The 14,275-nt window shown below is 53.5% G+C and overlaps 1 protein-coding gene across 4 annotated transcripts in view; it reads right to left on the bottom strand.

Moving 5' to 3' along the window:
- OLFM2 (olfactomedin 2) overlaps positions 1-14,275 on the bottom strand; it is a 212,292-nt gene that overhangs the window by 158,783 nt on the left and 39,234 nt on the right. The window contains exon 1 of one of the 4 annotated variants that reach the window (XM_077329308.1): positions 5,366-5,628. The exons of 2 other annotated variants lie outside the window; for them this stretch is intronic. In XM_077329308.1, the coding sequence (XP_077185423.1) occupies positions 5,366-5,506 (141 nt within the window). In that variant the 5' untranslated portion in view covers positions 5,507-5,628. Of the gene's footprint in view, positions 1-5,365; positions 5,629-14,275 lie in introns of those variants that run through there. One more of the 4 variants, XM_077329309.1, reaches the window with a different exon arrangement.

The raw sequence follows: 14,275 nt of genomic DNA, 5'->3' as shown, positions 1-14,275 counted from the left end.
GAATGAATGAATGAATGAATGAATGAATGAATGAATGTCATTAGGCCCTCCACTCTTCTGGGAAAGGCCGCAGAACCCCTGGGGAGCTTTCGCAGAACCCCATGTTGCCCCAGACCCCTGGTTGGGAATCCCTGACATAGAATAAAAATGGTCCTAAAGCAATGCAATCAGAACAGCCCATTGCCCAAACTAGATTACGGGGATTGAAGAGACGACAGAGACAAATACAAATGGCCTAGATGGATCAAACACATACAAGGCCCCCTTCCTACAGGGTTGCCCCTGTGCTTCCATTGGGTCCAGGATGGGACAATACAGATGGCTGGCCATTTGTGAAGCAAGTAAAGAGCTTGTTCTCTGGCAAACGGCCATCCCAGAGACATAGTAACAGCAGGGAGGGCAGATGAAAGGGCGGAGGGGAACCCAAAGGGGTCGTCTCCTGGATCAGTGGCCTTTCAGAATTCTGGAGGAGCCACACACACACACACACACGCCCGGGAATCCCTCAGGACAGAAAGGCGGATAGAGATCACACGAAAAAATCCATAGGCGTTGGAGGCCGTTTGTACTATACAATTAGCCTGCCTGTGTGACTGTATTGTAATTTCAGGCCCCTTGACAGAAACCCATTCATGCTCAGAAGCCGAGTGGCAATTCATAGAAGTTTTTTCAAAGACAGATCTGAATACATTGTTCCTTGAGCGCAGCTCATTCATTCATTCATTCATTCATTCATTCATTCATTCATTCATTCAATTTATCTACCGGGCTCCCCGAAGACTCAGGGTGGTTCCCATAAAACAGAAACAATACAGATAACTTGGATTAACAATAATGAAGTGAAGCAACAAGCAACATGGAACAGTAGAAAAATGTGGGGAACATTTGATTAACTCATCCTGATAACCCAGTAAACGGTCATGACTGGGGAAGGCACTGGCAAACCACCCCGTATTGAGTCTGCCATGAAAACGCTAGAGGGCGTCACCCCAAGGGTCAGACATGACTCGGTGCTTGCACAGGGGATACCTTTACCTTTAATAGCCCAGTGGACTGTGTGAAAATATGGTGGGTGCTGTAGGAGGGGGCTCAGGAGGAGGGCCCTTGGAAAGTGAAGGTACATCAATGCCACCCAGATCCAAATTTGACATCTTTCAACAATAGCAGGACTTAGTTAGCCATTTAACCCTATTTCTCGGCTCCTGTTCAAAATATTCCTTGTTCAGTTGAGTCAGAGGATCCTAGAGTTGGAAGGGTCCATAGAGGCCATCTAGTCCAACCCCCTGCTGAACGCAGGATTAATCGAAAGCATCACTGTCACTGTCCAGCTGCTGCTGGGAAACTGAGTCACCTGGCTTGCAACAGCAGTGCTTGGTTAAGTGATACCATCGGGCCTATACTTTGCTAGCCAATGAGACTCGTTCCAACACAGTTCAAGGAAGATCTGTTATTCAGGTGTTCTCCTCTCTTCTGATACCCAGATATATTTGGGACTAGGGTTGTGACACAAAAAAGGGCTTCACTCTGTGGTCTACAGGCCACATCCCATGCAATGCAGACAGCACTTGGCTTCACAACCCCTCCTGTCACCTCTGAAGAAGAGCAGGATATGTCTGTGGAAGTAGTGCAGGCACCTGAAACTCATCAGCTTCCAGCCCAGCCAGAAACTAGCAGCAGGGCGTTTGAGAGGCAATTAGTCAGGCTTTAGACCTCACCCACCCCCCCTCCAGCTCGTAGGTGCAGACAGAAATTTAGAGCAGAACTACAGAACAGGCAGAAATCTGCTCATCTGCAAAGCCGATGTTGCTTGCAGGAAAAAAAGTTCTGAGTAGCTGCAGAAGCAATCACCCGGCAAATGGCACACTGGTTTTAAGGCATGCCCGGGAAGAGCATGGCATGGAAGCAAACGTGTGTCAGCCTGTAACAGCCTGTCTCCACCTGCATACCTTGAATCTCCTGACAACCCTGGACTGGAACCCTGACCTTGTATCTGGAAACCCCCCCTAATGGCACCTTGATTATCCAGCTCTCTCCTTGGCTTGCTTTTGGACACTCCCGGCTCTGGCAAATCCCCTGATGTTGACTTCTTGGCTTGTTTGCGAATCTGGGACAGGCCTTTCAGCGCAGCCTGTGGCTGCAGGGACTCTAGTTCTAATTCAGCAGCTGCTCCCTCTCAAGGTGGCTCCTCTGAACCAGCACTGCTGCTGTGGCAGCAGCACACCTGACCTGCCTGGCCAGCACAGTTGAAGTCTCTCTTGGCACTTGTGCCCATGCACTAACAATGCGATAAATCCAAGGCACATTGCATACCATCTGAGCTTTGCATGAGAATTCCCAGATGCGTGAATCATATTCGATGCCCCCAATGTTCCCAGACAGGGTCTGGGCAAAGCTATTGCAGGTCCTGCAGCATTAGGAACCGAAGCAAACTGGCCCAGCCTGCATGTATTTCCCTCTGGGACCGCAGTCTGGCCCTGCCATTGTGGAAACAGACATTTGGGTCCCCCCAGAGGGGTTCAGGGAGGAAGGGACCTGACAGAGAGGAGCATTTCTGCGGACAGATCGGCCAGAGCCCCAGAAACTCAGATGCCTCCACCGGTAGATTCAGACAAGCTTTTCCCAGCTGCCTCCAAAGAGTCAGGGCAGAAATCCCAGAAGGCTTTCCCGTCTTCCAGGGGCCAGATTCTGCCAAGCAACGGAGGATCCTCGTGTGATTTATCTGCTTCATGGCGTCCACAGCTCCGCTTAGAACCGTTCAGCAGCAGAGGTTTCCTGCTTCAGAGGGCTTCCTTTGCCCGGCTTTTAGTTTTAGAGACAGGCCCAAGAACGAAGGGGCGGCGGCCCTACCAAATCCCACCCAGCCCATCACAGAGGTGCAAGCGACATTTGGAACTTTATCCTCTCTTAGATTCCCCTTTCCCACCAGTTTGCTGGGTTTTTTACCCAATATTCATCAAGCTTAACCATTGCAGGTTTCTTATTTGTCCCCACAAATAACCCAGGCTAACCTTTCCTTGCCAGCTCTTGGAAGCTAAGCAGGGTCCGCCCTGGTCCGCATTTGGATGGGAGACCTCCAAGGACACCCAGGGTCTCTCCGCAGAGGGAAGCAATGGCTCGGCTGGGAACCCCCCACGGGCTGGCCACGTCAGCTGCGGCTTCGCATGGCGCTTTTCGCCACCGCAAACTTAAAAACAAACCAACCAAGGCACCAGCCCCCTTCTGTGTTTTGGTGTGAAGCTTTCATCAAGTCGGGCATTGAGCCTGTTACTCCCTCGCCCCAGGCAGACCCAGCCTGGCCCAAGGCCTGTCTCTCCGAATCTGTCAGGCCGTTGAGAGGTGATCACAGGAGGGCCTTTCAAGTGTGCTACGGATCAGCGCCGGCAATCCGACGCTGCAGCCCAGCGCATCTCTGAGTCACACCAACTGAGCTCTGAGCTCTCCCGGTTGCCCCATCGCGGCTGGCGAGCCTGTGACTCCGAAAGCATCAGAGCCCCTGGCCCCCCTCTCTTGTCAAGTGCGCATGTGGCTGATCCTACCAGCCAAGCATCCCTCTGCTGTCAGACCTCTGGAGCCAGGGCAGCTCACGGGCAAGCGGAATACAGAGCCGGAGAAAGGGTCGGTCCCCATGCACCGGGAGCCAGCCGGGAGAAGAAACCTGGCCTGGAAACCTGCGACGGGGTCGCCCCAAGGCTTCTAGGGAGATCTACGCACCAAGCAGTCTGGTCGGCGGGAGGGGGAAAGGGACGGCTCCTCGGTCGTCCAAGAGGGTCCCCGAAACGGAATTCACAGAAGGCGCCAGAGCCGATTCTGAGTTCCCTTTGGGCCGGTCATGGGTTCGAGCCCCGAAGTGGCCCGACTGAAGATCTAGATGCTCGCCCCCCCCCAAAATTAGACAGCGCAGGGCCAGAGAGCGCCAGGTCCCTTGGCGAGGACACCGAAAGCTCCAACATCGCGGGCTCTGCGCTGCATTTGGACACAGCACTGAACCGGAAAGCAGAGGAACGGATCGGGCGCAGCTGCAGCCCAGCGGATGGCAGGACTCACCCTGGGAGGAGGGGAAGGAGGGGAATAACCCCAGAAGACGGGCAGGGCACAGGGGTAGTCAAACGGCGGCCCTCCGGATGTCCGTGGACTACAATTCCCATGAGCCCCTGCTGGCCAGCAGGGGCTCATGGGAATTGTAGTCCATGGACATCCGGAGGGCCGCCGTTTGACTACCCCTGACTAAGAGATCTGGAGGGGGGGGCAGGCTAGATTGGGGGGGGACAGGATTCAGGAGCAACAGAGGCCCCCGAGGCGCAAAGCCCCCAAATCTCTCTGAAATCACACAGGGAGGAGGGAGGGGGAGGGAAAGCAACCAAATGAAAACGGGGCCCGTTCTGAAAAGAGACTCCCCCACACCCGCTTTTTCCACAGCCATGGCCCCAATCCATCCCGCCCCCATCAACTCCACAAAGGCGGCCCCGATCCACCGCCGCGGCGGACCGCCGTTCCTTTCCTTTCCCGCCTGCAGCCCGGAATCGGGTCCCACGGCACAGCGACACGGGTGGGTGGGTGCGTGTTTGGACAGGACCCCCACCCCGAGGGAAAAGCAGCAGGGACACGTTCGTGAGGACGGAACAGCGCAAAGTTCCAGCCGCCCCAAAGCGCCCCCCACAAAAGGAGTCGCGGGATCCCCGACGGCAGAAAAGAAACCCTCAAGTTCACGCTCGATCCGACCGGAATTTTGGGGGGGGGGGGGAGGTTGACTAGGTATCGCTCCCCCCCCCCATCCGTCAACTACCAAGCGCCCGAGATCGGAGGCACGCGGCGCGGGCTTCCTCCGCCGCGATCCGCAAACCCGTCGGAAGTCTCTCGAAAGCGCGAGCGAGCGGGGCCAAGGGAGACAGGCGAGCGGCTTCCCGAGAGCGGAACATCCCGGACATCGAGGGGGCTGCGAATCAGGACCCCCCCTCCCCGTCTCAAGAAGTAGGACCCCCCCTCTACTCCAAGAATCAGCGACCCCCCCTCCCCACCGTCGAAGCATTACGGAAGAATTCGAGACCCTCTGCCCCAAAGCATTAGAGACACTCCACCGAGCCAAGAATTAGGGACTCCCCCTCCCCACCGTCGAGGCATTACGGAGCCCCGAAGAATTCGAGACCCTCTGCCCCAAAGCATTAGAGACACCCCCCGGGCCAAGAATTAGGGACCCCCCTCCCCACCGTCGAGGCATTACGGACCCTCTGCCCCAAAGTATGAGTGACCCTCCCCCCGGCCCAAGGATTTAGAGACCCCCCCTGCGGGCCAAGAATTAGGGACCCCCCGTCCAACGCCCCCAATGGGGACGGCCGCCCCCCCCCCCCCAGCCGGCCGGGGGACTCACGCTGCTCTCGGAGCCGGTGCCGGCCTGGGAGATGGCGGTGCCGTTGAGGCCGACGAGGGAGGGCAGCGTCTGCGACATCCAGTTGGTGACCATGGCCATGGTGCTCAGCACGGCGCCGATCTTGAGCAGCGGCACGGTCATGGCGCCCCCGCCTCATGCCCCGCGCCCGCCGGCCAAGCCCTCCGCCCACGACGCCGCCGCCAGGCTCATCGGCCCCGTCGGGGAGGCGCCCAGCCCCGCCGCCCAGCCCAGACCAGCCCAGACCAGCCCCCGCCTCTCGGCCAGGCTGCGACGCCGAGGAAGCGGCGCCCGTCGCGCCCCTCCTTATAAGCGCCCCGGCCGCCCGCCCGCCTGCTCGCTCCCTCGCTCGTTCGCCGCCGCCGCCCTGACGTCACGCCGCCGCTGGCCACAGGCCGGGAAGCCCGGGCGGCGGGGGAGGGGGCGGCGCGGAGCTCGGGGCCCCCATCGGACAGCCCACCCACCCCCCACCGCGGTCCCTCCAGCTTTACAGAGGGGCAGGATCGGGCCCCGCGGGGCAAGCCCCCCCCCCCCTTCCCCTCCATAGAGCAGGTGGAGCAACTTCATGCAACTGCCCAAACTCTCTGGCATTAAGAATTTTTGTTCTTTTTGCTTTTGCTTTCCTGGGGAGGGAGGGTGGGGGTCTGGCTGCAAGCCCCCTCCCTCGCCCCCCCCAAACTTTGTCATTTGGGTAGTGTGCATTGAAGGGTTAAACTTCAAGGACCCCCCCCTCCCAGCTTGCCCACCCCCCCCCCCATACACACTGATGCCCGCCATGCATTGGGCTCTTCACCTTACCGTGCAGTGTAAAATTGCACAGCCGATCTAAAAACAGAAGAGCCCTGTTGGGTTCGGCCAGTCGCTCTGTCTGTTCCAGCATCCTGCCTCAAACTGTGGCCCGCTAGCTCTTCCAGAGGTCCGACAACAGGGTAGAGAGGCAGAAGCCTTCATGAGAACATCAGAAGAGCCCTGCTGGATCGGACACATGGGCCATCTTGACCAGCCCTCCTGTCTCACATGGTGGCCAACCATTTCCTCTGGAGCAGGGGTAGTCAAACTGCAGCCCTCCAGATCTCCATGGACTACAATTCCTATGAGCCCCTGCCAGCAAACGCTGGCAGGGGCTCATGGGAATTGTGGTCCATGGACATCTGGAGGGCCACAGTTTGACTACCCCTGCGGAGGATCAACACGAGGGCACAGAGGCTGAGGCCTTCCCTAACAAGAACATCAGAAGAGCCTTGGACCAGACCTGTAGTCCAGCTCATCCAGCATCCTGACTCACACAGTGGTCCACTAGCTCTTCCAGGGGTCCCACAACAGGGTGTAGCGCTGGCATTCAGAGGTTGACTGCCTCTGCATGTGGAGGTTCTGACAGACCTCTCTTCCAAGCCCCGCCCCCTCAGCTGTTTATTTAGACAACATACAACACAACTCCTCCTCCCCCTCCCATGAGAGATCCAACCGGATCCTCTGTCACCCTTCCCCAAAGGCATCCCAGGGTGTTCAAGGGACCTCCCCTGTAGGCACGCGGAATGAATTTTGAGGATTTGCTGTTCAATGCCATCTACAGTATAAAAGTCCCCTTGAATTTGCATGGGATGGAGCAGTTTGCAAGCCGTCTAGGAAATGAAGGCTTGAAGCTCTATTCTGCCATGATATGTGGGGTGACATTGGGCCAGGAGTTATTTCGCAGCCTAGCCTACCACGCAGGGTTGTTGTGAGGATAAAACGGAAGGGAGAATCAGGCACGCTGCAGGGTACTCATCAGTGGAAAGGTGGGGTGGTACCAGGTGAGTTTAAGGTGTCTGCCTGGACCCACAACCCTAAAAAGCAAGAGGCCAAGGGCCCCTTAAAGACACACCGCTCGATTCTTCTGTCCTGCAGTAATATATTTGGGAGTCAGCCTTGTGGAATCTGACCTGGGAGTAAACCTGATTGGACACTTGCAAGGATTATTTTTATGTTTCTTCATTCTTTGAGTTCTATGCCTGAAGGGGTTAACGCATGTGATCCAGCTGTGTACATACTGCAGAGAAGTGGGAATAAACATATATAGGATTGGATCACACAGGTGCCATCCTACATACAAAAGTTCTGGATTCTATGCAGAATTACATCTGGGGGGGGCATGTATGGGTGCCCCTGTGGCCGTGTGAATGCCCAGCGCCAGTAGGTGGCAGAAAACCTGATTTAACAAATGCCTAAATCAGGGATAGTCAACCTGCGGCCCTCCAGATGTCCATGGACTACAATTCCCAGGAGCCCTTGCCAGCATTCGCTGGCGAATGCTGGCAAGGGCTCCTGGGAATTGTAGTCCATGGACATCTGGAGGGCCACAGTTTGACTACCCCTGGCCTAAATCCACTGAAAGCTTTAAAAATATCCTAGTGTGCTTACCCTACCAAAACAACCAATGGCCCACACTGGGCATTGAGTTAAGGCTCAATTAGATCCGAAACTTCCAGAACTTTCTCTCGCCTCCCAGCAAGGGAAGTCAAATCAGCAGGGCTTTTGTTCCCATTGCACAGAATGGAAGACTGAGGCCGAGCAAGACAGAGAGAGTTTTCCCAAGGGGGCTGAAGGTGGGAATTCGAAGCCCCGTGTTGTACCAATGCCACATCTCTCAGAATGTTAGGGAATGTTCTGAAATGTGGGCATGGAATTGAGGTCACTGCGGGTGGGCAGGTAGTGGAGAATTGCCTGCATTCTGTCGGGGTTAGTCTAGATGACCCTGGAGTTCCCTTCCGACTCTATGATTCTAAATGTGGCCAAGTTGTGATTCCACCCCTATTCCACCCCTGCTCACTTCATTTTAGGGTTCATTTGAACCCAAAAGATAGCACCTTGAGCCTATTTTTGGTAGGGAGCTCAACCTAAAAATATACCCCACCAAAAAACTGTTTTATTGTAGCGAAGACCTATTGCATCAGTACAAATCCAACACTCACTATTTAAGTCAATGAAGGCTATCATCTCATATTAACTTAATCCATCGGTACCCTGTCTTTCTCCCCAGTGGGGCTTCAAAGTGGCTGCCGTCACGTTCGTCTCCTCCGTGTTATGCTCACAACAACCTTGCGAGGTGGGCTGGCCCCGAAGTCACTCTGCCATGGAAGCTGGCAGATTCGAACTGGGGTCTTTCGGCTCCTCCCCCGACTACACGGCACCAGCTCGGATGTGTAAAGAAGGGTCTACAAGAGAGTTTTTGCTTTCTCTTCCCAAGACGGTTTTCTCTGTGTGGGAGGCGGGGGAGAAGAAATTATTGGAGAAGAGATGCAGGCTCTCCGCCAATGGTAGTTTGGCATCTGCCGTATTTATGAAAGCAATATGCAAATCAGGGAAATTAGCAAGAACACGCAAACGATTTTTATTGCTGCTGAATAAGCCCTTGGTGCTAAACAGGCCTGTTTTCATAGGCTCAGAGGGCACCGGAACATGAGACAAGAGGTGGACAAACATAGCTAGGAAGGAGATACAGGCTTCTCTTTCTAGCTGGTGGGTCCCCATCTGCTGCTTTCTAATCCACTGCAATCTGTTCCTTCCCCCCACGACCTACTGTTCTCTGTGCTGGAATATACAGGATCTGCCGTGGGCATAACTGAATAGAATATAAAGGATGTCCTGTAGGGGGCATCAGAGGACAGGTCTATTTAGCATTGCTAGGATAGAAATTTCCAGATGGTTTTCAAATGAGCTCCTTCGGGGTTCTGATCGGCTCGACAGGAGACTTCCTGTTTTTGAGATCACTTCCTCCCTGCTTGCCTCCGCAACAGCAGTTGAGCAGAAGAATGTCTGCCAGTGGCTAGATTCAAACGGGTAGCGGTCTTAAAGTTGCTACTGGACTCTGATTTTATTGTACCACTGGCTAGATAGTTGTTTCTCTTCATAAATAAAACTGTTTTAGTCTTTAAGCAAGCCAGTGCTGTACTCTCTTTGCATATTCAGACTCTGTCCACTCTGTGCTCTCTTTGACTTATCCAACTAAGGACTGGATCAGCACCTCTTATGCCCTAAGCGTAGAAAGCTTTTCTGTGAGTCCCGGGTGAACTGGGACAACGGCTCATTGGCCAAGCATCTGTTGAGAGGTTGTGGCCCAGTGGCGGAGCCTCTGCTTGGCATGCAGAAGGTCCCAGGTTCAATTCCCGACATCTCCAGTTCAAGCGACCGGGCAGAAGGTGACGTGAAAGACCTTTCTCTGCCTGAGCTCCTGGAGCGTGCTGACGGTCTGAGTGGCCAATGGTCTGATCCAACATGGCTTCTCTTATGTTCTTGGCCAGCAAGCATAAAAAACATCTCCCACCTTCTGTGGGCTAGTTGCTGGACAGTCCCTGGTTCTGTAATCCTTAATGGGCAAGAGTGAGCAAGAACACCGAGAAACAAAAAAGGGATTTCTCTGCTATAATAATTGCGAACGACGGCATTAAGAAAGAGCAGCCAACCCAAAGGGCTAGGCAGCTGGTGAACTAACCCTGGTTCAGATTCAAGGACAACAGCGACATCTAGTGGCCGGTTTTTTAAAAAGCACCACATCTGTTCTCCCAGATGTGAATCCTTGCAGTTCTCCAGTGCAAAAGCGATCCAATCGAGGAGATGGGGAAAGCAGTATTTTCTGAGCCAACCTCGGTAAGACTCATGATGAGCCCAGGCTTGGAGGGGCGGTCCTTCACAGGAGGGAAGGGGGAGGTCCCAGCTCATGAAGAACGTTAGAGCCAGCACCTTCAACGAAAGCCCAGAATCAGAAAGGGCCACCGAGGCAGCAGCTTGGAGGCAGAATGGGCTCAGACGCAATCGACAGGGGACACCCCGACTCTAGCTGGCTCCCTGTTCCTGAAAGGAGGAGGGGGTGGTGAGACGGGCCCTGCAATTGTTGCCTTTCCCTTTGACCTCCCCTGCCTGCTGAAGCTCACTGAGGAGGGGGGGGGGGGTGTTCCAGTCCTTCTCCTGGAGCCCCTCTACCTTCCCCTCCCATTGCACAGCTCTCGAATTCTCTCCCTCCCGTAGCCGTTCACTTTTCATCTCCCTCTGGAACGTCTCTGTGGGGGTGACGGTTCAGTGCCCAGGGGGAAGGGGGCCACGGGGAAAGCGGCCCAGGCCAGGCGGAAGCTTCCTCTCCCAGGCTTGGTTGGAACATGCAAGATCTGTAGTGTGGCATGATTCAGCAGAATATCGGGAATGTCCTGCAGGGGGCACTACAGGAGATGAGAATTTAGCATAGTTAGATCAGGAACTTCATGTAATCTCCTCCTGTGTCCTGATTGGAGACTTCCTGCTCCTCTGAGCACACTTCCTCCCCGCTTGCCTCCTCACCAGACGGAATGAATGCTGAACAGAGCAGTTAGGATTACGAGGACTCTCTTTCTCTCCTCGCTACCATTGATGAAAGGCGTAAGGTAGCACGGGATGCGAAAAACCTCAGCCGAGGATTTTATGGAGCAGCTGCCCGTCAGAGAAGATCCCAGCCTTGATACAGCAGTGGTCTGACTCAGTCACTGCAGCACAGTGGTGAAAGACCGGTGGCCGGGTTTCATTCTGCACTCCTCCACATGCAGCCTGCTGGATGACCTTGGGCTGGTCACAGTTCTCTCCGAGCTCGCTTGGCCTCACCTACCTCTCAAATTGTCTGTGGTGGAGGGAGGGCGATTATAAGGGAGGGTGATTATAACTTGCTCTGAGACTCGTGAGGTCTGCTGGGTGATCTCAGGCTAGTCACAGTCCCGTTAGAGCTGTCTCAGCCCCACCTATGTCACAGGGTGACTGTAAGCTGCTTTGAGACACACGAGGCCTACTGGGTGACCTTGGGGTAGTCACAGTTCTCTTAGAGCTCTCTCAGCCCCACCTACCTCACAGGTTGTCTGTTGTGGGGAGAGGAAGGAAAACGTTTTGTAAGCTGCTTTGGGAATCTGGGTACTGAAAAGTGGCATATAAAAAAACCCGCAGCTCTCTCTTGTTTCAATTTACAATAAAGCTGTTGTATTCTTTCACACAGCTCAGTGCACCGCCTCTCTTTGCAAATCTAAACTCTGCCCACAGAAGGATTTCACAGGGCTGATCTTGGCGATCATAACGGCTTCCTCAGCAGATCACTGGCAGGGCCAACAGATCCTTCCAGAGAGAGATCCTTCCCTCTCCCACGTTCCCATTGCACGGCCTCCTCTTCCATGCGTCATGTGACAAGTGAGGGAAGCAGGGGGTGGGCTCAATCAGGAAAAGGTGCGATGCTTCATGCGGCCCACCCCTCACTTAGGCTGCTCAGGGCTACGATGCCGCTTGCTCGCCCTCCTTCCCACTCAAGGCCGCTGCACTGTGCCTGAGCACCTGCTCCTGCAAGCGAAAGGTCCCGGGTTCGATTCCTGGCATCTCTGATACAAGGGATAAGGCAGTCTGTGATGTGAAAAACCTCTGTGTACTTTTCTTGGACTGTGTTAGTGTATTTTCATATATCGGGCTTTCATATATTTATCAGATATTGGTATACGTTTGTGATGCTATTTTTTGGGCAGAAGAACAGTTGGTTCTTATATGCCGCTTTTCTCTACCCAAAGGCATCTCAAAGCGGCTTATAATTGCCTTCCCTTTCCTCTCCCCACAACAGACACCCTGAGAGAGCTCAGACAGGATTGCTCTGTGAGAACAGCTCTAATACGACTGTGACTAGAACAAGGCCACCTAGCCAGCAGCAGGCCGAGGAGGTGCAGGGAATCAAACCTGGCTCTTCTGGGCCAGGGGTAGTCAAACTGCAGCCCTCCAGATGTCCATGGACTACAATTCCCAGGAGCCCCCTGCCAGCGCTGGCAGGGGGCTCCTGGGAATTGTAGTCCATGGACATCTGGAGGGCCGCAGTTTGACTACCCCTGTCATAGGCTATCGTATGTCCCCATCTAGCTAAGTGAAAAAACCTCTGCCAGGGACTACGTAGCAGCTGCCAGCCAGAGAAGGCAACGCCGGCCTAAATACAGCAGTGGTCTGACTCAGACGAAAGCACCTTCAGGTATTTCTGCCCCGGCTTCATGTCTCTAGGCCAGGCTGCGATATTCTTCCGTTTGTACAGGCAGGCCTCCGAAAACCTTAATTGCAGCACTCCAAAACCTTTTCCTTTAATTGCGATTCTTGGAAGCCGAATCGTCTCCGTTTCAGTGAGAGCTTGTGATGGCCAATTAGAACGGCTCTTTCGGACCCACTCTTTGCCTTGGCGAGTCAATTGAAGGCTATCACGAAACCCCAGGAGAGGGAATCAATGGGGGAAAGTATTGATTTCGAGGGCAATTATTTTTTTGCAAAACGTCAGAATGTTTATTTTGGCTAAGAGGCTCCTGACGGCGATCGCTGATGCGTAACGCAAGGGATGTAATGGATAACAAGAAGCTCTTCCGTTTTTTTGTGTGACTCGGGGAATATCTGTACACACTCACGTAGATGCCAAAGGTTTATTATTAGGACGCATTCATTTGGGGAGGCCTCGCTTCGAAAAGGATGTGGACCAAATGGAGAGGGGGCAGAGGAGAGCGAAGGGGATGATCCAGGGCCTGGGGAGCAAGCCCTAGGAGGAAAGGCTGAGGGACTTGGGAACGTTCAGCCTGGAGAAGGGGAGGCTGAGAGGGGACCTTAAGGTGTTCTTTAAGGGTTTGAAAGGTCGTCAGGTGGAGGAGGGCAGGGAGCTGTTCCTGTTAGCAACAGAGGAGAGGACTTGCAGCAATTGCTTTAACCTATGTCCCAGCTAGATACCAGGAGGGGAAATTCAGAGTCCAAATCGTTCAGCAGTGAAATCGTTCAGCAGCCTAAGGAGCTCCTCTCACTGGTAGTTTTCAAGAAGCAGCAGGACAGATGTCACAGATGCTTGAGGCTGATCCTGCATCAAGAGGGGGTTGGACTAGATGGCCTGTCTGGCCCCTCCCAACTCTAGGATTCTATGATTCTAAGCAGTGGCTGGACAGATGCTTCTCTTGGATGCTTTGGGCTCACCCTGCATCAAGAGGGGGTTGGACTAGATGGCCTGTCTGGCCCCTCCCAACTCTAGGATTCTATGATTCTAAGCAGAGGCTGGACAGAGACTTCTCCTGGATGCTTGAGGATGATCCTGCACTGAGCAGGACTAGATGACCTATATGGTCCCTTCCATCTCTACCCTTCTTGGAAGGGTGGCCTCATACCCTGCTGAGGACCCCCTCCTCCCCAAATCGTGCCCTCTCCAGGCTTCACCCCAAATCTCCAGGAATCTCCCAGCCCCAAGTGGTCAACCTTAGTGAGCATAACTCCTATAGCTATTATTCAATTCAATTCAATATTTACTGACGGTCATTCAGACCAAAATTAAAATACAAGCAATTAAGAACTGAGACAATTTAAAAAGAGAAAAAAACAGTCATTGTATTATAAAATTTTTAAAAGATCTGACAACATAAAAAACTTTAAGATGGTACATTCAGTGTTTAAAACATGATTTAAGTTCTTCTTTGTACTTCTGAAATTGGATCAGAGAGAAATTTTCTGATCCACAAACATAGCATGCAATTCCTTGGCGGCGGTGCAAAATTTAGCTGTGCAGAGAGTTATTTGCCTATATCTATTTAAAAAAAACAAAATGGAACTTTTGCCCCACAACCTGCGGATAACTGAAATAACCTGAAGCTTACAAATTCCAAATGACAAAAGATATTAAAGAAGGTCACTCTCCCAAGATGATCGGTTGAGGACAGACAAAGGCTAAATGCTAACATTGCGATCCAAGAGATCCTGCTTGGTAGAATGAGCCCCAAGAAGAGACCCAAACCCTGTCGGAGCTGGCACATTTCTGCCAGGCCTGCAAAACTGAAGAAACCCTTTTAAGGAACCTTCAGGGAGGTTTTCAGCTGAAGGGGGAGGTTTTTAAAGTGGCAAAGGAAACAAATGAAC

The sequence above is a fragment of the Paroedura picta genome, chromosome 3, assembly GCF_049243985.1.
Source record: "Paroedura picta isolate Pp20150507F chromosome 3, Ppicta_v3.0, whole genome shotgun sequence".
NCBI lineage: Eukaryota > Metazoa > Chordata > Lepidosauria > Squamata > Gekkonidae > Paroedura > Paroedura picta.
This window is presented reverse-complemented; position numbering and strand designations above follow the sequence as displayed.